The sequence below is a fragment of the Salvia hispanica genome, chromosome 5 (genome assembly GCF_029641045.1).
Source record: "Salvia hispanica isolate PSC_SH4W2 chromosome 5, Shi_PSC_v1, whole genome shotgun sequence".
NCBI classification, from domain to species: Eukaryota; Viridiplantae; Streptophyta; class Magnoliopsida; order Lamiales; family Lamiaceae; genus Salvia; species Salvia hispanica.
In genome coordinates, this window is record NC_142696.1 from 9,279,072 (window position 1) to 9,304,992 (window position 25,921).

General features: G+C 34.8%; 3 protein-coding genes across 5 annotated transcripts; 1 reads left to right on the forward strand and 2 right to left on the reverse strand.

Annotated features, from left to right (window-relative positions):
• Positions 1-38: 38 nt before the first annotated feature.
• Positions 39-1,902, reverse strand: CSD3 (copper/zinc superoxide dismutase 3). Of its 2 annotated transcripts, none has more exons than XM_048086155.2 (7): positions 1,756-1,902; positions 1,556-1,654; positions 1,377-1,472; positions 1,273-1,304; positions 815-890; positions 683-736; positions 39-262 (listed from the first exon to the last, which is right to left on the reverse strand). In XM_048086155.2, the coding sequence occupies exons 1-7, from the start codon at positions 1,835-1,837 to the stop codon at positions 234-236; spliced, it is 468 nt and encodes a 155-aa protein (XP_047942112.1). In that variant the 5' UTR covers positions 1,838-1,902; the 3' UTR covers positions 39-233. The 2 variants fall into 2 exon arrangements, with proteins under 2 accessions (XP_047942112.1, XP_047942113.1); XM_048086156.2 differs by having other exon boundaries at positions 39-309.
• Positions 1,903-5,859: 3,957 nt separating this feature from the next.
• On the reverse strand, positions 5,860-8,136 carry LOC125191391 (uncharacterized). 2 transcript variants are annotated; one of them, XM_048088944.2, is made up of 3 exons: positions 8,020-8,136; positions 6,509-7,434; positions 5,860-6,281 (listed from the first exon to the last, which is right to left on the reverse strand). In XM_048088944.2, the coding sequence occupies exons 2-3, from the start codon at positions 7,430-7,432 to the stop codon at positions 6,036-6,038; spliced, it is 1,170 nt and encodes a 389-aa protein (XP_047944901.1). In that variant the 5' UTR covers positions 7,433-7,434; positions 8,020-8,136; the 3' UTR covers positions 5,860-6,035. The 2 variants fall into 2 exon arrangements, with proteins under 2 accessions (XP_047944901.1, XP_088914351.1); XM_089058225.1 differs by lacking the exon at positions 8,020-8,136 and having other exon boundaries at positions 6,509-7,605.
• An 11,812-nt stretch (positions 8,137-19,948) lies between these two features.
• LOC125188947 (DEAD-box ATP-dependent RNA helicase 37-like) lies at positions 19,949-25,056 on the forward strand. The gene is made up of 7 exons (XM_048086065.2): positions 19,949-20,102; positions 20,370-21,134; positions 21,229-21,312; positions 21,845-22,087; positions 22,583-22,750; positions 23,761-23,874; positions 24,174-25,056. Exons 2-7 carry the CDS (start codon positions 20,436-20,438, stop codon positions 24,663-24,665), a joined length of 1,800 nt encoding a protein of 599 aa, XP_047942022.1. The 5' UTR covers positions 19,949-20,102; positions 20,370-20,435; the 3' UTR covers positions 24,666-25,056.
• Positions 25,057-25,921: the final 865 nt, after the last annotated feature.

Below are 25,921 nucleotides of genomic sequence, written 5' to 3' on the forward strand. Positions count from 1 at the left end.
TTATAGCAATACTACTGAAAAATGGAATTACAGAGGTGTTGCAGAACAGCTTAGTAACTGTTAATATCTTGTCTATTTGTTGTAACAATTTCAGTTCAGAACAGCTAACAATTCAACCAAGTTGCATTTGAACAAAAAAAAATTGTCACTTCAAAAGAAATTATTCAACCGTTTTGCAGAGCAGGGCATCTGCCATCATAATTCAATTCTCTCCGTCTCTCTACATTTTATCATTAAACAGATGACTGGAGCCCAATTATTCCTGCCGAACACGACAGAAAATTCATCAGCACAAAAACTGCTCCACATCTGCCAAATAAATCAAAATGATACTGAATACAAGACTGTAATGATAGATTAGCTCCACACAGAATTAAGTAGAAGCAAGAAGCAAACCGAAATAGGCTAACAATATAATTCCACAGATAATTTTACTCGTCACATGATCAAAATTGAATGTTTCATTTGTCTTATAAATCAACCCTTCGTAGGGGAACCTAATGAGACCTTACTGTAGTGGTGAACTAGGTAGATGACAGCGATATACTATCCCCGGAAAAAGTAAATAAAAGAAGTAGTTCAAGAGTATTTATCACTCATAGACCCTCATCTAATCATCCTATCACAACTCCCATCCACAATAGAAGGTAAAGAAAGGGGACGAGATGATTACTAAACATACCGCAACCGATTCTTGCACCAGCATTTCCGGTAGTTTTGCTAAGTTCATGTCCACCTGTTAATGATATGTCAAAGACAGCAAAAGAAAGAAATTATCAACAAGGAGGTGCAATAGAGTGATTATAATTTATACCTTTCCCAAGGTCATCAGTATCAGCATGTACAACAACAGCTCTTCCTAGAATGGAGTACTGTCCACTCAGTGGAATCTGTAAATAAGGAGTACAAGGTTGGAGCAGTATCCATATGGAGTAAGTATTATGGTGATGCTCGGTTCGTTAAACGAGTTAATAGTGAGATACAATATATGTGACAAGTCACAATAAAATTTTTCTAGGATTAAATTAGTTAGAGGTGAAGGTAAGATGGCTAATCATGAGATACAATCTAATCATTAGCCGAATTTTTGAGAAAAATGTAACCGAACAAGAGATAAAGATTAGTCATAATAACCTTTAATAACAAGTAATCATGGCAATTGAACGACTCTTATGTTGTCAGTGATTAGATTTTTTGAGTTATATTAGTAATGTATTGTTTTCTAGAGTAGGTAAATAGTTATACTTTCACACCTAGTGATTGTATAATTACCTGATTATCAATAATTGAAATGTCAGCAACTCCTGAAATATAAAAAAGAAATTGGGTTAATTTAATTGTGAGAAATAAAAAGTAGTAATGAGGTATGAACGCACCGTCTGAGGCGGCGACAATGTTTCCGAGGTCACCGGCGTGGCGCTGATCATCTAAGGGAGAGCCGTGATGCTTGTTTAAAGGGTTGAAATGAGGTCCTGAGAAATAAATAAATAAATAAAATTGGGGAATTAGTTGAGAGAAATGAAGAGGGTGTGTGGTGAAAGAGGAAGAGAGAGACCAGTAGAATTGCAGCCATTGGTGGTGTCGCCGAGAGCGTGGATATGAAAGGCATGGAGGCCTGGACGGAGTCCGCTGATTCTTCCTTCCACGAGGGTACCTTAATTAACAATTACATACAGGATATTAATCAATGATTCACCTAATAATTACTCAATCACTAAACAGAAGAAGAAGAAGAGATTATTATATAAATATTACCGGAAGAGTGTTGGATGAAGTGGACGAATCCTTTGACGTTATCTGCGCCGGAGATGACGGCCACCGCTTTCACTCCCCCCATCTTCTCTTCTATTACCACCAATTCCTTTTCTATTAAATACAATGGACAACTAATTAAAAATAACTTTATTTTTTTTGTTTTGGACCATTCATTAGTTCTTATCTATATTTAAAAATTTTATCTAATAAGAGTATTATATTTTGATTGATTTGTAATAAATATAAGGGCAAATTACCAGTAAATCATGAACTTTTAATATAGTTTGAATTTTTTTTTGGAATTTTAAATGTTATATCTTTTAATGCAATATTTAAAGTTTATTGGAAAAAATAAATTATGTTGAAAGTTCATAACTTTACAGACAATTTGTCCTAAATATAAAAAATAGTAATCTTCATTTTAGTTTTATTAAAATTCATATCATTGCAAAATTATTTTTAGAGTAATAACTTTTCAATATCTAAAATGTTTTTGAATTTTTTAATGTACAAAATTAAGAAGAATAGGTTCGGTCAATCACCTAACGAAATTAAAAAAAAAAATTGTAAAAGTCTACGTTTATTTACTCAACAACAAGATTGATTACAAAAAAAGAATGGATAAAAATTGAATTCAAATAACAAAACACATCAAAGGATACTTAAACCCTTTCACAAAAAATCTATCTGAAACAATGTTTCCCTTGAATTATATTTTGAGTACAAATGTTAAATTATTTAGGGTATATACTAAAAATTATGTTTCATGTTGATAAAATCCAATTTCCTGTTGCATTCATGAGAAGAAATTTATCTATCATATGTTTTGTCATTTTAATATTTGATGATTAAATTCATTGAAAAATAATTTATATAGAATAAATAGTCCTTCTACATTGTAGATCAGTCGATAGACTCATGATTATAATAGATCTTTAAGTGTGTATCTTGTAGAAGTAAGTAATAATCATTCTCAACCTTGATAGATGTGGACAGTTGTTGGCGTCTATCTGAAATCACTTCCTATCTTAGATGACTGATGACAAGGGAGTATGGTATACCACTTTTGGACCACGTTGATACGCATACTTCTTGTTGTATAAATCAAGTACAAGATCTCGGTAGTTATCCATTTCTAAACCCTAAACATTTAGCATACCATGTTGGTCATGCGTTACTTTGACTTGTCAATATGTGCGAGATTTTCATCACCCGATACCAATGACGGTTCCGGAAATTTTACATTGAGAGTACGACAAATAATTACATCGATTAAAATTCAATCAATTTTTTTTATTATATTGTCTCAAGTTTTTTTCCAATGAATCACTTAATTGTATATAAAGAATAAATTATTTTTTAGTGTTTACTCGAGAAATATCACTATTAGATATCACTATTAGATGAAAGTTCTTAGATATTTATCTAACAAAGAATTTACTCCAGTTTAGAAAGAGATTTAAATATTGTCTCAAATTTTTTTATGGGAGTTTTTTTTATTATATTGTCTCAATATGTGCGAGTTTTTCGTCACCCGATACCAATGATGGATCAGAAAATTTACATTGAGAGTACGATAAATAATTACATCGATTAAAATTCAATCAATTTTTTTGTTTATTATATTGTCTCAAGTTTTTTTGCAATGAATCACTTAATTGTATATAAAGAACAAATTATTTTTAGTGTTTAGTTGAGAAATATCACTATTAGATGGAAATTCTTATATATTTATGTAACAAAGAATTTACTCCAGTTTAGAAAGCGATTTAAATATTGTCTCAAATTTTTTTATGAATTTTTTTTATTATATTGTCTCAAGTTTTTTTTTCCCAATGAATCACTTAATTATATATTGAGAATAAATTATTTTTTAGTGTTTACTTAGAAATATCACTATTTAAATGAAAGTTCTTAGATATTCATGTAACAAAGAATTTACTCCAATTTAGAAAGAGATTTAAATATTTTAACCGAAACAAATGCATCATATTTTCTATAATACTACCAAATATGAGTATAATTAAAAATTATAAATAATAAAGATTATATCCAATCAGGGTGTGTTATATTATTAATTCATTCTTAAATTGCTAACTATAACTAAATGATATCCATTGGATCATTAAATTAAGGTACAAAATCATTTAGTTATGAATATCAATACAATGTACAGAAATATCAAATAAGGATATTAATGTCAATTAAAAAAAAGTTAGTTATAACTAACTTTAAAAAAATATCTCAAAATTTTAAATGATTAAAACTATCTCAATTTAAATTGTTTTTACACAATAAATTAAAAATAATTTTATAAGGATTCTAATGAGATCTCATTTGCACATATTCCGATGTCAAAATTTCACAAAATTTTTTGAATTTTCATATTTTTCAAGTAACAGTTTTATGTCAATATAGTACATGTAAAATGTCAATACTAAATTGCATTGACATATTCAATGAATGACATTGATATGTTTAACACTCTATATTAAGATTTTGATCCAAACCCAAATTTTGGTAGTTTTCTCATCTTTTTATATTTAAATAATAATAAAACGAAATTACACATGACAATTTATAGACCACTAAATTTCTACATATCTTATAATTTTAAATTAATTATAGTTAGCAATTAAACGTTGAATTAACAATGGATCGTTCCCCTATCCAATCATATATATATACTTTATGTATTTAACAAATGAGAAAAACAAATAAAAAATTATTATATTCAATCATATGTTATGCGCTTAGATGGAATCGAACTAAGTCAAAGTTATGGCAAATGATCATTTTATTGTTTTGGGGTACAATTGTACCCTTGTTATTAAATAGATTTGCTACTAAAGGATCGTCATTCGAGAATGGCTTGTATTGTTACTTTATAGAATCGTGCTCAATTCGCTGGACTTGATATTTTTCACGAAAGATGTCTCGATTATAGGATCTGGTTTTTATAACTCAATACCATATGCTTTGATTATAAATAATTATGCAATTTAATTCAAAATTTTATATGTTTTGATAACCGTAATTAAATACTCTCTTTGTTCGTGATTTAAAGTCTCATTTTGCTATTTTGGGATGTTCATGATTTAAAGTCTCATTTTCTTTTTTTCATTTTAGGTAAATGGACCCACCATTCAACTAACTCACTACACTCACATTTTATGGGGAGTGATCAATTGCTAACTAATTAGCAATCCTAAACTAAGAGTAAATCTTAGTCATTAGATTAGAAGATCTAGTGGTTGAAATAATGCCACATGGATTATATTTTTAATTAAGAAAATTAATAAATAAAATTAGAGAGTATTAATGTCATTTTCCTCTCATTAAAATCATCTTAAAACTTTAAGTTTACGTAACTCTCTCGATTTAAATTATTTTTTCGCAAAAAATATATCAAATTAAAGATAATTTTATAAGGATTCCAACGAGATCCAAATTGCATATGTTCCGACGACGTTCGAATGATGAAATTTGATATTTTTTATTTTAGTTTTCGTAAATGTTGATAACCAGATTTTTATCAACAAATACATCAAAAAATCTCAATAAAACCATGTAAAAATCTCAATAAAACCATGTAAAAATCTCAATAAATATGTGTTGATATTTTCGTATGTCATATTGTTGATATTTGTAATACACTATGTTGATATAAAAAAACATTCACGAAAATTATCATATGATAACATAATGATGATATTACCATTTTGTTGATATTTTGTCTACTATTTATTGAGATTCGTAAGATTTAATCTCATCCACTCATTTTAAAATCTAAGGGTGGAGATTTGGTCTTGATTTTGGATTAGAGTGCTATAATCATTAGAATATGACCCCACATTCTATTATATAACAAATATATATAAGTGAGATCTAAATTCCACTAACTTATTTATCTACTTTTTTTTACAAAATAAAATAATTTCATACGCTAAATTAAAATAAGACTATAAATGGCAGACGGAGAGGGTACTATGTTTTATGGATGTCAAATGAATGCAATTTATTTTTCCTTTCATTTTTGAACGAATATTTGTGAATACAAGGCACTTATATTTTCAAATGATGATTTTTATGTATACAAAAAAGGAATTTATGAAAAACACGGTACAGTGACAATCAAAGCTCATGTGCTACTCTTTGGTCTGCCTTGATACTCGTATCTGTATAATTTAAATTAAATGGTGTTTTTATCTATATATATTACATTTCTTTTTTTTTTTCCCTACTTCCCTTGTTCCCCACGAGGTGACCCATTCTTGATACTAATTGAATGATTCATTGGGGGTGAGGGATGTCTCAGCAATTGATTCCTTTTTAGCATCAAACCTGACTTGTTTAGCCTCTATGTCTGTCTTATCCTCCCTTAGATCAATCAAATCTTTAACATCTTTATCGCTTTTCTTCTCTGTCTGCACCTTTATAGGACCAAGTTTTGCTTCAAGATCCCTAACCACATAAGTCAGAGATCTAGCATCACGAGCTGATGCTAATCGTCCGGGAGATGCTATCTGTCACGAGAATAAAGCAATAAGACGTTTCACACATCCACTGAAAGATGTTGAATTCATATCCAGTATTACACATGTTGGTTGCATTTCAACTAGAAAGATATGGTGGTTCAAATGAATATGGCTCTATAAGATTTAAAGGAATCATTAGTGTGTAGAAAACTTGCCAGAGCTTTTCTATCTTCAATTTCATTGCAAGTTGTTTACACTAGCACTAGCAGACTTACCTTTTCCAGTTCTTGCACCCTTTGTTTTAGAGCTTCTAGTGATTCTCCCTTGTGAGAAACCTGGAGGACATAAAGCAGATGGCTAGGGAGATTATCAGATCTGTGCTGCTCGATCGTACGTTGAGGAACAGTGGATTGGCATCCTACTGATTGAAAGGGGCATTTGACAAGCTTCATTGGACATGTAGTGATGCAATGTCTGTCCATCTCCCGTCTCATTATGATGTCCGGGCACTTCTGCTCACATGAAAGCATTTTAAAAGCACAGGTAGAATCATGATGCTCCATCTTAGCCGCACTAAACGAAGAATCACATCCCTCATTACTACAGGACAATGTCCTAAAACCGCAGCTCAACTTGTGCTTTTCTAAGTCTCCCGGGGACTTGAAATTCATGTTGCAATGATATGTGTTTCTGAAATCGAGATTTTTCAAGAGCGTTTGTGCAACCGTGCTCCTCCGGTTCAGCAACCAAAATCCATTTATTTCCATCTCCTGTACAAGATCATCTATCCAATCTTCTCTTTTCTCACTCAGTATCCATCCTGAAACTCGACTGAAGAAATTTCTTTTTGAATGCACAAAATCATCAACAAAATCTGATATAATATCATAAGAGTCTGCTGATACTTCCACATCCCCAACACCTTCCAGGACAACTGATTCAGCCACGAAATTTTCACTTCGTTGGACAAGGTAATCGACCATTTCTTTCCTGATGTCAACAGCCACATTAGCAGGGGTCTTAAAGAGACCTCCGGTCGTGTTGTCAATGCATGCCGAAGCCAAACCAGGGAGAAATGATTGAGCTATTTTATCAACTACGTCAGCATCACAAAACTCACAATGAAACAAAGGTCCACCCTCTATTTCTTCTTCAAGTGTCTCGGGTTTAAGCTCGATATCATCAGTAGGTGGATCCATGTCTACGAAGACAAGTGTAAACTCAAATCAAATAACCTCCAGTTGCTGAAAATGCACACCAAATCACAATTTCTTCTACTTTGATAAAATTAAACCTAGCTATACATAATCACTTATCCGCAACAATCTGTGATATCTTCCTATTACATACAAGAAATGATGCGAATTCCGAGATATATATATATATATATAATATAATATATATATATATATATATATATATATATATTAGCTTTCTTTCGTTCGAATCACAAAAATTGTATTGATCTAATTGTAAATCACAAATAAAACTAGGTAGAACAAAGTAATGAAAGAATTCATACACCTAAGAAAATCACAAAACAAAATCAGCTGCATTTGCATATATCAATATAATCTCATCATTCCATCCTCAATCATTGCTATCAATAAAAAGAAAGCGAAGAAAGGAAGATCCGTCGAGAATAGGCCTATCATGATGGAATAAAAAACAGAGAGAAGGAAAATTGAAATTGTTAAAGTGGTGATGCCTTTGACGATCTAAGAGTCATGAAGGTACAAGAGAATTGGAAAGAAATATAAGAATTTTGAGTCGGAAAATGTTTCACCTGAGATAAAAATAAATATTCTCCTTCGAGCTGATTGTTTTATGTCTATCTCTAAACGTCTATGTTTGACCCATATATCTATATATAGTAGTAGTAGTAGTATTTAATTTCAGATGCTTCCAATCTCTATGGATAGAATGACTGAGTGGGGGCATTGTTGCCCAAAAACTGCATCCACCTTCCGATACATTTTACATACCAAAACAGTCCTTAGAGCCAACGTTGTACTTCAAGCTGTCTGTGGACACTTCCGCTCCCCATCCTCCTACGACGTCGTCTTTGGGAATGTATGTTTTATGGAATCTTCTATTGCCGCAACATCTTAACTGTTATTTTATTGCTATGCTTCTTCTACATCAAGTTTATTTAAATTATATCACTCGATTTTTTTGGAGAATCTAGATGTTATTGTGGTAAAAGCATATCAGAGTAAAGAAATTGTAGTAGGCTATAAACGTTGTTTTATTAATTGAGTAAGATCTATTACAAACTAAGTATACAACCATACTTTTATAATGCTACAGAAATAACTACCAAATAACTACTTTCCTAATAAATAGGAACTGCCACATAACTGACACTGTCCTAATCTAATAATAACCAACTCCTAACTTATCCAATATTTACAAATTAATTGAATCAACTTTCAACACTCCCCCTTGATTCAAACTCACATACTCCTAACTGAGATGTGAAAAACTGATGTTTAGCTTGCGGAAGCGATTTGGTGAAGATATCAGCGGTCTGCTCATTTGTACCACAAAACTTCAATTGAATCTTTCCATCTGCAACCAACTTGCGTATGAAGTGGTGCTGCACATCTACGTGCTTTGTTCTTCCATGAAAAACCGGGTTTTTCGCCATTGCGTTAGCAGACCTGTTGTCACAATATATAACTGTAGCATCATTGTGATCAAGGGGAAAATCAGTAAGCAATTTTTGGAGCCACAAAGCCTGCCGTGCTGCTGATGTAGCTGCTGCATACTCTGCTTCAGAGGATGATAGTGCTATCGTCTCTTGCTTCTTTGAACTCCAAGTTACAGCCCCAGAACCAAGGCTGAAAACATTTCCTGATGTGCTCTTTCTATCATCTAAGCACCCTGCCCAATCACTATCGGTATACCCGACCAATTTGAAGTCTGAAACTTTAGCGTACCATAATCCAAATTTTAACGTACCAGCAACATAACGGAGTATTCTTCGAGCTGCGCCAAGATGCTGCTTCGTTGGATTATGCATATATCTCGATACTACACTTACTGAAGAAGCAATATCAGGCCTTGTATTAGTAAGGTAGTTAAGTCCTCCAACTAGACTCCTGTATGTTGTACCATCAGCATGTTCGGTTCCATCAACACGCTGCAACTTCTCGTTAACATTCATAGATGTTTCTGCAATTTCACAGTTGCTCATGCGAAATTTCTTCAAAAGGTCGGTAGCATGCTTCTCTTGACTCACAAAGATTTCATCCTTGCTTTGCTTTACCTCAAGTCCAAGAAAGAAACTTAATAGACCCAAGTCTGTCATCTCAAACTCATTCATCATATTAGACTTGAACTCATCGACCAATGTTTGAGATGAACCCATATAAATCATATCATCCACATATACACAAACAACAAGGAAATCTTTGTTACCTTGCTTCTTGAAGTAGAGAGTGGGCTCATTATCACTTCTTGTGAATCCGCTTGCTCGAAAGAAAGAGTCAATTCTGCTATACCACGCACGTGGGGCTTGTTTCAGCCCATAAAGAGCTCTCCTTAACTTGTAAACTTTGTCTTCTTGCCCATCGATAGCATAACCTTCAGGTTGTGAAACATAAACTTCCTCTTCTAACTCGCCATTGAGAAATGCAAATTTCACATCGAACTGATACACAGGTAATTGTAATTGTGCAGCCACAGCAAGAAACATTCTTACTGTTTCGAATCGAGCAACGGGTGAAAAGGTCTCTTCATAATCTACTCCATGTTGTTGTGAGTATCCTTTCACGACTAGCCTTGCTTTATGCTTTTGAATACTCCCATCAGAATTGTACTTTGTGCGAAACACCCACTTTAGCCCTATCAGATTCTCTGCAGGCTTTTCAACAAGCTGCCATGTTTCGTTCTTCTCGATGGCGTCTAACTCAGCTTCCATTGCATCTTGCCATATTTTGTGTTCTACAGCTTCATCAAAAGAAATAGGATCAGCAACATATAATGCGAAGTTACATGTCCTGTAAATATTTCGAAGTGAACGAAAATGCTTTGGAGATGTTCCATCTGAGGAGGAACCAGAGGGTGAGTTTGATGCTGGTGATTCTGTGTTGCTGCTCGCTGAACTGCTGCCTACTGAACTGCTGCTTGCTGAGTTGTGAGACAATCTATGATTGCTCGAGTTTTGAGTCGGGCTGTCTGGTGGTGTAGAGTCAGATGATGACGAGCTGCTGCTACCATTCTCCTCAGGTTCTTCATGCCTAGGATCTGGAAATTCAATAAATGCTCCTGGTTGCTTCTTGTCAGTATTCCATATCCACCTTTCTTCCTCATTAAATCTGACATCCCTGCTCACTGTGACCTTGCCATTCACCGGGTTATATAGCTTGTATGCTTTAGTTTCAGTACAATAGCCAATGAATATATATTTTTCAGATTTGCTATCAAGCTTACGACGTAAGTTAGACGGAACCAAAGCATAAGCAACACAACCAAAGACTTTCAAATGTCTTACCCGAGGCTTCTTACCCCTCCATGCTTCAAAAGGAGTCTGATTCATGACTGCCCTTGTTGGAGATATGTTCAACAAATATACTGCAGTTGCAACGGCTTGACCCCAAAACTTCTTTGGTAACCCTTTAGATTGCAGCATACTCCTTGCCATTTCAACCACCGTTCTGTTTTTTCGCTCAGCCACGCCGTTTTGCTGAGGCGTGTAGGGTGCCGTTAGCTCTCTGCGTATCCCATGCTCCTCACAATAACTTGTGAATCCATGACCTAGAAACTCACCACCACGATCAGTGCGAAGAGCCTTCAAGTTCCTGTCACTATGATTCTCCACCAACACTTTAAATTTCTTGAAATGTTCAAATGCCTCAGATTTTAATTTCAAGAAATATACCCAACTCATCCGAGTGTAGTCATCGGTAAATAGCAAAAAATATCGACTTCCACCAATAGATTCGGTTTGCATTGGCCCACATAAATCAGCATGTACTAACTCCAAAATATGTGACGCTCTCCAAGCCTTTCCAGAAGGGAAGGGCTGCCTGCATTGTTTACCATACACACACCCTTCACAAAAGACATGTTCTCCAATTTTTGGCAATCCAACAACCATCTCATTTTGACTTAGGACCCTTAGACTATTCACATTCAGATGCCCATAACGAAAATGCCATAGTCTAGTTTCAATGTCACTTTTAGCCACTAGTGCACTACCAACATCATTAGACACATCAAGAGGAAACATTCTGTTTTGTGTCATTTTAATAAGAGCTATTGTATGACCTGAGTTTTTATCATTAATGGCACAAGTCTTATCATTAAAGACAATAGAATATCCACTAGCCATCAATTGACCAACACTTAATAAACTATGGGCTAAGGTAGGCACATATTGCACATCATGTATAAGTTTGACATCACCTTGGACAGTTTTGATAGCCACTGTACCTCGGCCTTCAATAGAGACTTGTTTGTCATCTCCAAGACGCACTTCTCCCTTTTGCTTCTCATCAAGATATTTGAACAGTGACCTTGACCCGGACATATGATTTGAGCACCCGCTGTCCACGAACCACATTCTTTCATTTGCATCAGCAACTATATTTGTGTGTGCCATGAATAGATTGTTTTCCTCTTCCACTTTCTCTGTGAAATTTGCTTTTTGGTCATGCTTCTGCTTGATCCAACAGAAAGCTTCTTTGTGCCCATTTTTCTTGCAATAATGACATTGAATATTGTACTTGTTTTGACGTCCTTCATCATGGCGCCCACGTCCTCTTCCACAGACACGGCCTCGGCCACGAAATCCACCGCGAAATCCGCCTCTGCCATATCTACCTCCAGAATTTTCAATCTTTTCTTTATAAGAAGACTCTCCTTTTACTTGAAATGCCTTCTCTTCCACTTTATCACAAGGTTTTCTCACCCTGGTTTCATGAGCCAACAGAGAACTCATCAATTCATCAAATGTGTAAGTCGACAGATCCTTCGACTCCTCAATGGCAGGAACAAGATAATCAAAACTTTCATTCAAACTTCTTAAAACTTTTCCCACAACTTGTTCATTACTGATATTTTCTCCATACGATCCCATTTGACTGACAATTTCAGTCACTCTCGACAAATAATTCTGCACAGTTTCTTTCTCACCCATCATCAATTCCGCAAAACTTCGACGAAGTGTTTGCAATCGAACTTTAATTACTTTCTGATCACCCAAATATTCCTTCTTTAGTATTTCCCATGCTTCATGGGCTGTATTTGCTGCCGAAATCCTTGGAAATATATCATCTTCCAACGCTGATTGAATGAAGAACAACGCCTTAGCATCTTTCTTGCGATTCTCCCTCAGTTGCTGATCGGGCACAGCCGGTGCCGGATTCGGTTCAGTAAAACCGTTCTCCACCAAATCCCACAATTCTTGGGATTTGAACATAGTCTTCATTTTAAGACTCCATAGATGATATTTATTTCCCCTAAAATTTGGAATTTGGGATTGTGAAGTAGATGTTGTTCCATTGCCTGCCATATTTCCTTTGAATTTGGATGGGGATCAAACCTGGAAATATTAATCGCTCTAGCTCTGATACCACTTATTGTGGTAAAAGCATATCAGAGTAAAGAAATTGTAGTAGGCTATAAACATTGTTTTATTAATTGAGTAAGATCTATTACAAACTAAGTATACAACCATACTTTTATAATGCTACAAAAATAACTACCAAATAACTACTTTCCTAATAAATAGGAACTGCCACATAACTGACAACTGTCCTAATCTAATAATAACCAACTCCTAACTTATCCAATATTTACAAATTAATTGAATCAACTTTGAACAGATGTTCCAGAGCTGCTCCATTCCTTGAGATTTTGTTACATCACTCTATCCTTTAATTTTTTAAATTGTCCTATATTTGGTCAGAAATGAAATTAATGTGATAATCAAGTATGATATGCTGATAAAATGATACTTCCTTCGTTCCTAAAAATAGCAATATTTGAAACCATACGAGTTTTAGTGCATGGTTGTTAGAGTAAGAGAGATAGAAAGAAATAATCAGAGTAGATATCCCACCTTATTAGAGAGAAAAAATTTCCTTCAATAGATTTAGGTACTCCATGTTTAAGGGACATCTAAAAGAGTAAACTAAAAAAATGGTTCTTGGACTATAAATTTATCTCGTCCATAGTTCCTGAACTTTAAAAATATCGTCAGACATCCTTGGACTAAGAAATATCGCCAGACATCCTTGAACTACAAAAATGGTTCTTGGACTATGGGTTTTTCTCTCTGGCGATCAAGAAAAACTTTTAGTCCAGAGATGTCTGACGATATTTTTAAAATCCAGGGACTATGGACGAGATAAACCCATAGTCCAAGAATCATTTTTGTAGTTCACTCCATCTAAAAATAGCAAATATGGTCTATTTTTAATGGATGGAGAGAGTATTATTTTTAATAATATGGTATTGTTAATAGCAAATATGGTCTATTTCTAAGGGATGGAGAGAGTATTATTATTAATAATATGTCATTGTTATATTTCGAGTATTTTTTAAAGATAGATATAGCTACGATGAAGTGGTTTTGTTGTTACTCCCTCCATCCATGATTAGGAGTCCCGTTTTTTTATTTTAGTCCATCCGCGACTAGGAGTCTCGGTTCATTGTTACTATAAATGGTAATAGGATCCCACATTCCACTAACTCATTCCACTCGCATTTCATTTAAAACTAATACATACAAATGAGACTCATATTCGCTAAATTTTTTCCACCCACATTTCTTAACAATTCTCAAAATCCGTGCCTCCAAGGAATGAGACTCATAATGACGGATGGAAGGAGTATATCGTATTCCATCCGTCCCATGGTAGCTGTGACTTTTTTTTTGCAAGGAATTTAAGAAATTGGTTTGTTAAAGGTTAAAGTAGAGAGAGTGAATTAAAAGAGGGAATAAAGTACTCCCTTCGTTCCCGATTTGTCACGCTTTAACCGGACACGAGTTTTAAGAAATATAAAGAAAAATTGATTGTAAAAGTTAGTGGAATGTGAGACCTATTTTTTTTATATTGATTTTATAATAAAATGTGTGTGAAGTGAGTTAGTGGAATGTAAGACCTACTTACCCATCTTACTAATCTAAAGTGACAGTTTATTGAAAATACATTTTTACCCTCTTTGGAGGGAAAATGTGAATCTATTTTATTTACTCTTTTGGTCATTTTGTAAAATAGCAACTATTGGATAGAAAAAAGGCAGCTCCTATTGAGCAATAGTGGCTTCTCAAATACTCCCTCTGTCCCCTATTAGGAGTCATTCTTTGACCGGGCACGGGTTTTAAGAAATGTAAAGAAAAGTTGATTGAAAAAGTTAGTGGAATGTGAGACCCATTTTTTTATATTGGTTTTATAATAAAATGTGAGTAAATTGAGTTAGTGGAATGTGGGACCTACTTACTATTTATGGTAAAAATGAAGTGTGACTCTTAATTGGGGACGGACCGAAACAAAAAAGTGTGACTCTTAATGGGGGACGGAGGGAGTAAGATTTACATTTATATATACCCACGTCATTAATTGAATCTGCATTTTAGTGGACTAATTATCTGATATTTTGAATTTTTGATTGCAGTCAGCAACGAAGCTGAGCCACGGCAACGGCTAGGCGATGCAGACCCACCAAAATCCAACGCAAAACCTCCGATTTACCCCCTCAAATCCGTCCTTCGCGTCCTCTCATCCTCCCTAACATGGCGTCTCCGCTGCCGCTTCAAAGATCCGATCTTTACCCGCCGGAGAATAAGAACATCAGAGGAAAGAGAAAGAGAGCTGACGTCGGCGACGCGTCTGTGAGGCGGGATGAGGCGGCGGATACGTGAAACGAGAGGCAGAGCAGGCAGGTGAGGCGGCACTACAGACGGGACAACCGCCGAGGCTGTACGAAAGGAGAGCTGGCGAGAAAGAAGGAGTTGTGCTCTGGTCGGAGAGATGATTTCCGCCGCCGATTAGAGAGAGATATGGAGGCGTAGGCCGCATTTAGGGTTGAGAAGTATCAATGTATAATGGTTGGACTTTAGTCTAATATATTTAGTGGGCTTTTTGGAGAATAATTTTGATTTTATATAATGGTATAAAATTATGCAATTTATAGTATACATTTTTATTAATAGAATATAGTTTTAATTTAAGTGTTGTACTCTATTATTATATTTAGAAGTTTTAATTTGAAATTTTAATTTATTGGACTTTACATTTTTCGAATTATTTTTTTGAAATAAGTAACATATTTAAGTATAGATTGAATTGTTTTTTATTTACTCATGTTTCTATTCTTTTTACTTCTCAAAATTTTGAAATAGGTTTATATTTGAATTAAAATGTGGCTAAACCAAGTAATTATGAAACACCAATAGATAATAATATAAAGTGAAATTAAATTAATATTAATATCAAACAAAGAACAATATTACATAACATTAATTGTTTTTGGGTATAGTAATATACAATTTTATATATAATGTATTAGTTTAATTAAATATATTGAAATTATTTATAAATATATATTTATATTAAAGATATATCATTTATAAATATATTTATATTTAAATTATTAGAAGTATACATAGTTATAATTGAGTTGATTTTATTAATCGAAACTGGTGATCTATTTATTCGTTCAAATAGTTTGCTTCTTTTTCATTCTTTTGTAAATAGTAGTAGTATTACACATTTCCTTTTTTTGTTATTTCTTTTATTTTATACTACACTCATATCAAATGGAGTATTAAAATAGTATACAATCATCTCCTAAAATATGAAATGTTTCATTGAGAGTGGGTTGAGAGAATTACAATTATACAAATATTTTTTTGTTGTTTATAATATTACAAATACTTATTTTAATTAGAGTAAATGCCAAATGTGGTCCTTAACATATGACCCTTTTATCTTTGGTCCTCAACATTATCTTTTTGATTATTTGGTCATTCACAAATGAATTCGGACCAGAATCGGTCCTAAATTAACAGATGCGTCTATTTTTACACGATCAACTCATTTAATCAGGTTTTGACCAAAATTAACTATTTTGATTAATATTTTTAATTATTAATGGTCATCTCCCCCAATCCTTTCTTCTTATTCTCTCTTGGTCTCCCTCTCTACCCAGCACCACCGCCGGCTGAAAACCGCCGCCGCTGACATCGGCCTGCCGCCGCCTGAAAACCGCCGCTGCTGACATTGGGCTGCCGCCGCCGCTGCGCCGTCCGTTGTCGCCGTCGCCAGGTGGTCCGAATGCTCGAGCAGATGAATATCCAATACTAAGAGAGGTATGTGTCCACCGTCACCGTCGTGTAGTTCAAACTACGTCAATCTCCACATACAAATAAATTAACAAATCGCACAGTAATAACCAAAGCAAATAGAAAAACTAGTTCCACATAAATTATCTTGTTTTCCTAAGTCCATATCCACATAATGACATAATGAAGCAAGTGAATTGAGATTTTATGTTGCGATTTTAGTTATGGAAGAACTGAAATCGCAAGCTCAATCACACCTACGCACGATCCACGGCGTAATCGACACAACAACTCCACAATCCACACCACAACACCACCAATCAATGCCAAATCAACAAGATCAACACCACAATTTATACAAAAACAGAGAACTCAAGTAATCAAATAATAACACCAATTACAGATTGTAATACAGATGATTTGATAGACTCGGATGATCAAATAAGAACAAAGGAATTGAACGATAATGAAATGCGAACTAAACTAAGATAGAAGTGCTTCGGATCCACGATCCTCAGCCCGAGCTCAACGGAGAATCACCGGATCACCGGATTCTCACGATGACCCTAGCTCGCAAGCTAACACACTATTTTCATGACTGCAATTGAAGAAGATGGCCTCTGTATTTATACTCCTCATTTTTGCCTTCTCTCATTTCTGTTTTAGCAGCTGACGTGGCACTCCAGCTGGCACATAAGTTTTGTGATCGTAACAATCCATCCCCCTTAAGATTCCTTGTCCTCAAGGAATCATGGAGACAAGCCTATTGACCTTCTTCTTTATCATGGCTGCATCTCTCAAGCACACAAGGACTCCTTCTCTTCTTTTCTGTTTGGCTTTGCTGATTCCATTATAACTCTCATGCTGACGTGGCTTATTCCTCTCCACCTCAACTTGTATGACGACGATGAATTTGTGATTGCAACATTTTAACAAACAAAAATCACGAATCCTAAAATTGAACGATACACACATGTGTAATTTAGGTTTCCAATTCCAGTGCTTCGAAATATCATCTTTGATTTAACAGTTGTCTTACAATCCTAAGGAGCTGATTCGGAAAGTGGCATTCCCGTCTGAGAATGTGAGTTCATCGGCAGAATTCGAGAAGCGCGTAGTACTCAACGTTCCCTGTTGCGGCCAATTTTGGACTGGGAAGGCGGTGCCGCTCCGGGTGGACCACTGCTTGACCTGATCGGAGAAGCGATGACGGCGACGGCGGACGGCGCAGCGGCGGCGGCAGCCTGATGTCAGCAGCGGCGGTGCCGGGTAGAGAGGGAGACCAAGAGAGAATAAAAAGAAAGGATTGGGGGAGATGACCATTAATAATTAAAAATATTAATTAAAATGGTTAATTTTGGTCAAAACCTGATTAAATGAGTTGACAGTGTAAAAATAGATGATTATGTTAATTTAGGATCGATTCTGGTCCGAGTTCATTTGTGAAGGACCAAATAATAAAAAAGATAATATTGATGACCAAATTGATAAAAGGACCATATGTTAAGGACCACATTTGGCCTTTACTCTTTTAATTAGTTTTTATCTGTAAATATATTTTTATATTTATTTATTTTATATTTTTTATTTTAAGTTAATATATCTTCATTATTTAAAAATCTTTTGTCCTGTGCTATGCACAGGTGTTAACACTAGTTTATGGTAAAAATGAAGTGTGCCAATTATTGAGAGGCGAACTGAATGGAAAAGAGTAACAATTAATCGAGGACAGAGAGAGTAATAGAGATGAAGAGAGAGTAGGTTAGAGAGAATAAAGATTTTACTAATAAAGGTAATGACTCAACTATATTGGAACAAACCAAAAAGAAATATGACTCAACTCCCTTAGGACGATATGATCATATGATTGTCATATTAATTTTAATTTTGACTTACTACCGACAAATGAAAAAAACTGAAAAATTATAATTTTATATTATATTGTCAAAAGATATGGATTCAAAATAAAAAGTTAAAATTTAAATTGCAGTTATTCTTATAAAAAATAAAGTTTGGTATGGAACACGCTAAGCCATATAAATTAGGGAGTAAAAGTCAATTTTGGTCATAAACGTATGACCAGAATACGAACTTGGTCCAAAATATTCACTTTTTTAAAAATAGGTCCATACCAATGAAATTCTTGTCGGAGTGGTCTTTTTTTTACTATTCCGTTAAAAAACTAACGGTCATGCCACTGTGCAATTAACGTTGACAGTTAGTTGTTTTTTGATAGAAACATAAAAAAAAAGATTACTTCATCGATATTTTAATTTATTATGGATCTGTTTTTCAAAAAGTAAATATTATTGACCAAATTCGAATTTTAGTAATATGATTAGGAACATAACTTTTTACTCTCAATTAAGAGCACACAAATCTTAATAACGATTAACGGGATTTTGCATACCACTTATAATTAACACCAATAGTACTCCCTCCGTTCCATAGTAATGGAGGCAAAACTTTTCGGCACAGAGATTAAGAAAAATTGTGTTAGGTGAGTTAAGTAAAGAGAGAATAAAGTGGAAAATGAAAAAGGTAGAGAGATGAAGAGAGAAAAAAGTAAGAGAGAGAAAAGTAGGTGTGCAAAAATGTGTTGACTTTTACTAAAAAGGGAAATGACTCTATTACTATGGAACGGACGTAAATAGAAAAACGCCTCTATTACTATGGAACGGAGGGAGTATTAAATATTCAATAATATACCATATCAAATACTGATATTAATAAAAATATTTGAATCAAATCTATGACATCTTATCTCATTATTTCTAATGACTCGATAGCAAATTCATTGGTACTTATTCAATTTCACCAGTAAACAAATACATATAATAAAAATAGAGGTACTGGTCAACAATAAATTTAACAATAAAATTTTGATAAAAATTTGATATTTTTCACAAATTTTAAAATTGGTTTAAAATACCATAAATTATATATCTAGTTTTTTTATTTCTTATGGCATGTCAATTAACTTATCCGACTAATTTACGTGTATTTTTTTTTATCCTACTTGGCCTTACTAAATTAACATAGTTTTTACGTGCTCTTTTATCCTATTTGTCACGAATTTAAAATGGTCTACAATATCATAAACATTTTACGATTGCCAATATATTATAATTTTTCTACCATTGATATCATAAAATGTAAATCTTATGATATTTTAGAGCAAATTTTAAAATTTGGGGAAAATAACAAAATTTGAACAAAATTTATAATTTTAGGACCAATATCCTAAAAAGTAAAAAGGATAATGCCGTAATTATTAATTTGGACAATATATACTTTAATCGAAGCATAATTGAGATGATATAAAAATCCAAATTCCAAACCAAATAGGATTAGCTTTAAACGATAGAACCGTTTATTAAAAGGATTTAATTATCCCACTGGTTATTAGTGAATAGTGTGGAAAGATTTGAAGAGCGAAAGAAGCGAGTCAATATATAAGTATAGATACAGTCGAAGAGATTTCATAAGCCTATTTTTTATTAAATTTAAATCCTATGTTTCCTCTTTTCTGTCGTTAGGGTTTACTGAAATTCCGTCTTTTCCTCTCCAAGGTATTCTCCTTTTCTTTCGAATTTGAATTCTCTGTATGTCTCTGTCTATGCGCACACATTGTCAAATGCTATTGAAATAACTGAGTGTGAGCTAATTAATCTCTTTGCTATGTTTTCTAACCGATTGTTTTTTTTTGTGTATTGGAATAGCAAAATTTTGCTGTTTTTTTGTTTGCATAATTTTCACTGATGAAGACTTGAATTAAGGTTGACTGTTCTTTTCTGGTTGGAATGAGATTTGATTTGATTTCTTGTCTCGTATTTCAGGGTGTTTAGTTGACAAATTCAGATTCGACTTCAATTCGAGTGATAATTGCTGAGTTTGCTGGAAAAATGGGGACTTCATGGGCGGATGCTGTTGAGAATGCACCGACTGGACCTCCTGGTAATGCTGGCATTGCTGCACTTAAGTCAGCATATGTTCCACCGCACCTTCGGAACAGACTGCCTGCGTCATCTGTGGCTGCCCCAACATCAGGAAATGATGGGTTTGCAAATGCTAGACCTGCTGGTGGTTCGCAATGGCCTGCTTCTAGGCCTGATTATGGGCGTCGTGGATATGGTGGTGGAGGTCGTGGCAGTGGTAGTTGGGGTGGCAGGGACCGCGAGGTCAATCCTTTTGGCAAAGATGATGTGGCTGCTGCTGATACGGAGCCTGCATTTAACGAGCAGGAGAACACAGGCATTAACTTTGATGCGTATGAGGATATTGCTGTGGAGACGAGTGGGCAAAATATACCACCTCCAGTGACTACTTTTGCTGAGATAGATTTGGGTGATGCACTTAATTTGAATATTAAGAGGTGTAAATATGTGAAGCCGACCCCTGTTCAGCGGTATACGATTCCCATTTCTCTGGCGGGACGAGATTTGATGGCTTGTGCTCAAACAGGCTCTGGCAAGACCGCTGCTTTCTGCTTTCCCATTATCAGTGGAATTATGAGAGGACATATTGCAAACAGACCACAGGGAACCCGAACTGTTTTCCCGCTTGCGCTTATTCTCTCACCAACAAGAGAACTCTCAGTGCAGGTGACCATGTGATGTTGTGTGCTATAGTTTCACACTTTTATATCTTTTTACACAAGTCAGAATAGCTAATTTACAGGTTGAATTTGATATACAGATACATGAGGAAGCTAGAAAATTCTCCTATCAAACTGGTGTTAGGGTGGTTGTTACTTATGGAGGAGCGCCAATGCACCAGCAGGTTCTTTCCTTTAGTTTCTTGTTCTGTTCATTTTTGTTTGGCGGTTGGTGCATTGTCTTTTGATGCATAATACTGTCCTGATGGTGTAAATGAATATCCATTTGACTGTAAAATAGTAGTATCATTTACCAGAGAAATGTGGAAAATGAAAATTTAAGAAACTGAACAAATTGTACTGATTTAGCACACTTTCAGAATAATATGAATCTTACATTTGCTGGTGCTATTCCAGCTTTCTGCTAAAAGTTGCTGCTGCATACATTTGTAATTGGTTGTTGAAATTTACATCATGGCTGATGTACTTTTCGTTTTGAATTGCTACCTGAAAAGCTATTAGCTTGTTTACTGTAATGATACTTTAGTGTCTCTTAGTATAACTATCAAAAGTTGAAATACTGTGAATATGCTTCTGACAAATTTATTTTAAGGTTCCTCTAAAAAGTTCACACTATTATAATATGAACAGCCTTTCTTGCTAGAAATGATTATATCTACTTGTAATTGTGACTGAATCTTTCTAATATTTATACAGCTCCGCGAACTTGAGAGAGGAGTTGATATACTGGTGGCAACTCCTGGAAGATTGGTTGATTTGCTAGAGAGAGCTAAAGTTTCACTGAAAATGATAAGATATCTAGCTCTCGATGAGGCAGATAGAATGCTGGATATGGGTTTTGAGCCTCAGATCAGAAAGATAGTGGAAGAAGCAGACATGCCTCGTCCTGGTGAACGACAGACAATGTTGTTTAGTGCCACCTTCCCGAAAGAGATCCAGGTTTCTGTCCTAGATTTTTATCCTATATCTTCTGTCTTTATTTGCTCAACTTTGACATGTTTTTCTCCAGAGCTTTCACTCTAATAGATCACAGGGTATGGCATCACAAGTTCACAGCATGTGTTGTCTGCTGGGCAGACAGCTTTAAGCTCATGTGTTTTCTGTTAGCATTTACTGCAGTTAATTCTTATGAAAATCTTCCATTGTACTGTTGCCTGTTGGCTTTCATATAGATGGTTTGGCGTAATAGTGGAAAATGATTTTGGAGGAAAAAATAATCTTTATCATAAGCACCAAGAATCATGTAAAAATGCCTCAAGTTGCTGGAAAAATGGAATGTTTCTCTATATGTGAGTTAGTTGTTTCTTAATTTTCATAAAATCTGGTGAGGCTAATTCTTGTGTAACTGGAGAGTGTATGCTGTTGCCTTTCTGAAGACTATTAAGTCTGTCTACAAGGAGTATATATTCTCAAAAAATTTCGCTTGACATGCAGAGACTGGCGTCAGATTTTCTTTCAAATTACATCTTTTTGGCAGTTGGGAGGGTTGGTTCTAGTACCGGCTTAATCGTTCAAAGAGTTGAATTTGTTCGTGAGGGTGACAAGAGGAGCCACTTGATGGATCTTCTTCATGCACAGAGGGACAGCGGAATTCAGGGAAAGGTAATTTGACACTCTGGTAACCTCCTTTTAATTTGTCTTCCCTTGATCCAATATAAGGCTTTTAATTTTCTACACTACAAGATAACATGACACAAGCACACATGAATTTTATGGGTTAGTGTAGAGTCTTACTGTATCCGTATCCTTATCGGGTCAACTAAACCCGTTTATAATTAATACTCCCTCCATCCCCAAGGAGTATGAACTGTTTCCTTTTTCGTCCGTCCCTGAAAAGTATGAACTTTCTAATTTTGAAAAAGTCAAACAATCCATAATCTATTACTCCTACACATGTTGAACCCATTGTTTATTTATAATTATTTTTCTTTTGTTTTTTTGTTACTTTATTATCTTATGTTCTTACTTTCATATGACGTCTCCATTTCTTGTCTTTAACGCCATGACCACCCCCACCGTGTCGTCAGGTCATATCTCATCCGCAACCGTCCTGAAATTTTCATGTCATTATCATGTGGTTGTCTTGTGGTGTCGAGTTTGTGTAATTATCTTGTCGTGTGAACATGCAAATGACTTGTGTCACTATTGGATTCATGTCGTGTTTGGGTTTAATTGGCTAGTGGAGTCCGTGTTCGAGTTGATGGTTTCTTTAATAGGCCGTGTTTGGGTTTGCCCTTAATGAATTGGATTGTTATCAGGTCAACATGATAACAATCTAACCCCCACGCTTTGCCAGCCCTATCCAATATATGACTAAATCTTTATCATGGTTAGATTCACCAAATAGTGAACTTTGTTGGAAGGAATCGGTATCTGACTAGTTGTTTATAATATAGGTTACCACATTAGTTGAAGTCTCAGAAACTTGCCCACTTGATAACTCTTGAGGACCTGCAAATATTTTATATTTTGATGATCACAAAATAAGTCTTTTGCTTTGCTACAAAAGTAATTTGATGATAACTCCCATTAGTTGCTTTGTCTCTTCAGTTATCTGTTTATTATTTCATCTCAAAGATTTTTTTTTTTTTTTTTCCGGTTGTTTCTGGCAGCAAGCTCTCACTTTAGTATTTGTGGAAACAAAGAAGGGAGCTGACGCATTGGAAAATTGGTTGTGTCTTAATGAATTTCCTGCTACTACTATTCACGGGGACAGGACGCAACAGGTAATGATATACTCCCTCCGTCCCAGAGAAGTTGGCACACTTTCCTTTTTAGTTTGTCCCACAAAAGATGTCACATTTCCCTTTTTGGAAAAAGTTCTCTCTCACATGAATATAAAAATTATATTTTCTCTCTCCATTTAACACACAAAACAAAACCTCCTAAAATCCCGTGCCATTTTCAAAGTATGCCAACTTCTCTGGGACGGAGGGAGTACGTGATTGTTACTCTACATAATTTTTGTAGACATCAGCATATATCATCTAACTCGCTTCATATTTGATGACATTTCTTGCTTCAGGAAAGAGAGTTTGCACTGAGATCGTTTAAGAGTGGAAGAACACCTATTTTAGTTGCAACAGATGTGGCAGCTCGGGGACTTGATATTCCACATGTTTCTCATGTAATCAACTTTGACCTCCCAAACGACATTGATGATTATGTCCACCGTATAGGACGTACTGGACGTGCCGGAAAATCAGGGCTTGCCACAGCATTCTTTAACGAGAAAAATATGTCAATGGCCAAGGGTTTAGGTGAGTTAATGAAGGAAGCAAATCAGGAGGTGCCTGAGTGGCTGACTCGGTTTGCAGGTCGTCCTTCATATGGAGGAGGTAAAGGTAGGCATGGTGGAGGACGTTTTGGTGGTCGTGACTTTAGGAGAGATTCCTCATCTAACAGGGGTGGAAGTGGACATGATTATTACGGAGGAGGAGGAGGAGGTGGTGGTGGTGGTGGTTATGGAAATTATGGCGGAGGAATGGGACCTGGGTTTAGCAGCGCTTGGGACTAATGTCTCGAAGTAAGCTTTTATGTTATCTTGCAGCATCTTTCTATTCATAATCTAACTGTGAGGATTATTGGGGAGCTTTTTTTGACTTCTTAATACACCTGTGTTATCCCTTTTTCTGATTATGGGATAGATTTCACGGTAGGTAAGTTAGGTAGTCGAAAACCTGACCTGATCCTGTTTTAATCTTGTGTTTCTTTCTAACTGTGGCACTTGCTGTGAGTTTTTGTCGTTGGGAAAGTTGGATATGGATCTGTAGGTGAAGGAGAAGAATGAAGTTCCTTTTTTTTTGTTTCTTGATAAATTGTATAGAACACCATATCCAGATAGCACAGTGCATCCTCCAATGCATTTGTTCAAGTGCCCCATTTTTGAAACTATACCTTTTTGTTTATTCTATCTTCGTTTATTGTTGATTTGGAATTCATTTCTAACACCTAAATGAATCAACAAGAATAGTTTCGAATGTGTTAATGAACAAATGTTATGTTAGTTATTTGATGTCCCATTCAGAAGTTATTTAAAAAAAGCTGGGTTGAAGTCAATTTTGAGTTAGTTAACCATATGGTACCTGTCCACCTTGAGGCAAAATTATTAATGAAAACAATTGAAGGCTATAGTGCAAAATTATTAATGAAAACAATTGAAGGCGATAGTACTAGAATACAAGTACTCCTATTTTCGAATAGGAGATTAGTTTTTTATTTTAGTCTGTCCACGAATAAGAGTCTTGTTTATTTTTCTTGTAAATGAAAATATAGGGTCACATTCTGTTTACTTATTTCAATAATTTATTTCATTCACATTTTATTTAAAACTAATACTCCTTCCGTTCCACTTAAGATGACACGTTTCTCTTTTTAGTTTGTCCCAACTAAGATGACACATTTCCTTTTTTAGAAACTTTCTCTCTCTAATTAATACACTCAACCACTTTTTTTCACCCCTGTTAAAATATTCATCTTTCTTTCACTCTCTATTTTAATACTTCCACCCACCTTTTCTCTCTCCAATTAAACACATTAACCAATAACTCCTAAAATCCCGTACCGGCTAAGAAATGTCTCATCTTAGCTGGGACGGAGGGAGTATATATACAAGTGAGACTCATATAATTTTTTTTCACTCAATTTTTTTAGTATTTCTAAAACTTATGCCACCAAGAAATGAGATTATTAACAGATGGAGTGAGTAATTAATAGACAGGTGAAGGATGGAGGTCTGCAATAGTCAGATTTAAAATAAATTGCTAGTTAGTA

Bases quoted from the DNA above. Each gene is read 5' to 3' on its own strand.
- CSD3 (XM_048086155.2), bottom strand. From the start codon at position 1,837: ATGGGGGGAGTGAAAGCGGTGGCCGTCATCTCCGGCGCAGATAACGTC. The intron at 1,473-1,555 runs GTCTCTCTCTTC...TTTATTTCTCAG, and splicing joins CAATGGCTGCAATTCTACTG to GACCTCATTTCAACCCTTTA. The intron at 737-814 runs GTATAAATTATA...TATCATTAACAG, and splicing joins TACTGATGACCTTGGGAAAG to GTGGACATGAACTTAGCAAA.
- LOC125191391 (XM_048088944.2), bottom strand. From the start codon at position 7,432: ATGGATCCACCTACTGATGATATCGAGCTTAAACCCGAGACACTTGAA. The intron at 6,282-6,508 runs GTAAGTCTGCTA...TTCTCGTGACAG, and splicing joins GGGTGCAAGAACTGGAAAAG to ATAGCATCTCCCGGACGATT.
- LOC125188947 (XM_048086065.2), top strand. From the start codon at position 20,436: ATGGGGACTTCATGGGCGGATGCTGTTGAGAATGCACCGACTGGACCT. The intron at 22,088-22,582 runs GTTTCTGTCCTA...CTTGACATGCAG, and splicing joins CCTTCCCGAAAGAGATCCAG to AGACTGGCGTCAGATTTTCT. The intron at 23,875-24,173 runs GTAATGATATAC...TTCTTGCTTCAG, and splicing joins ACGGGGACAGGACGCAACAG to GAAAGAGAGTTTGCACTGAG.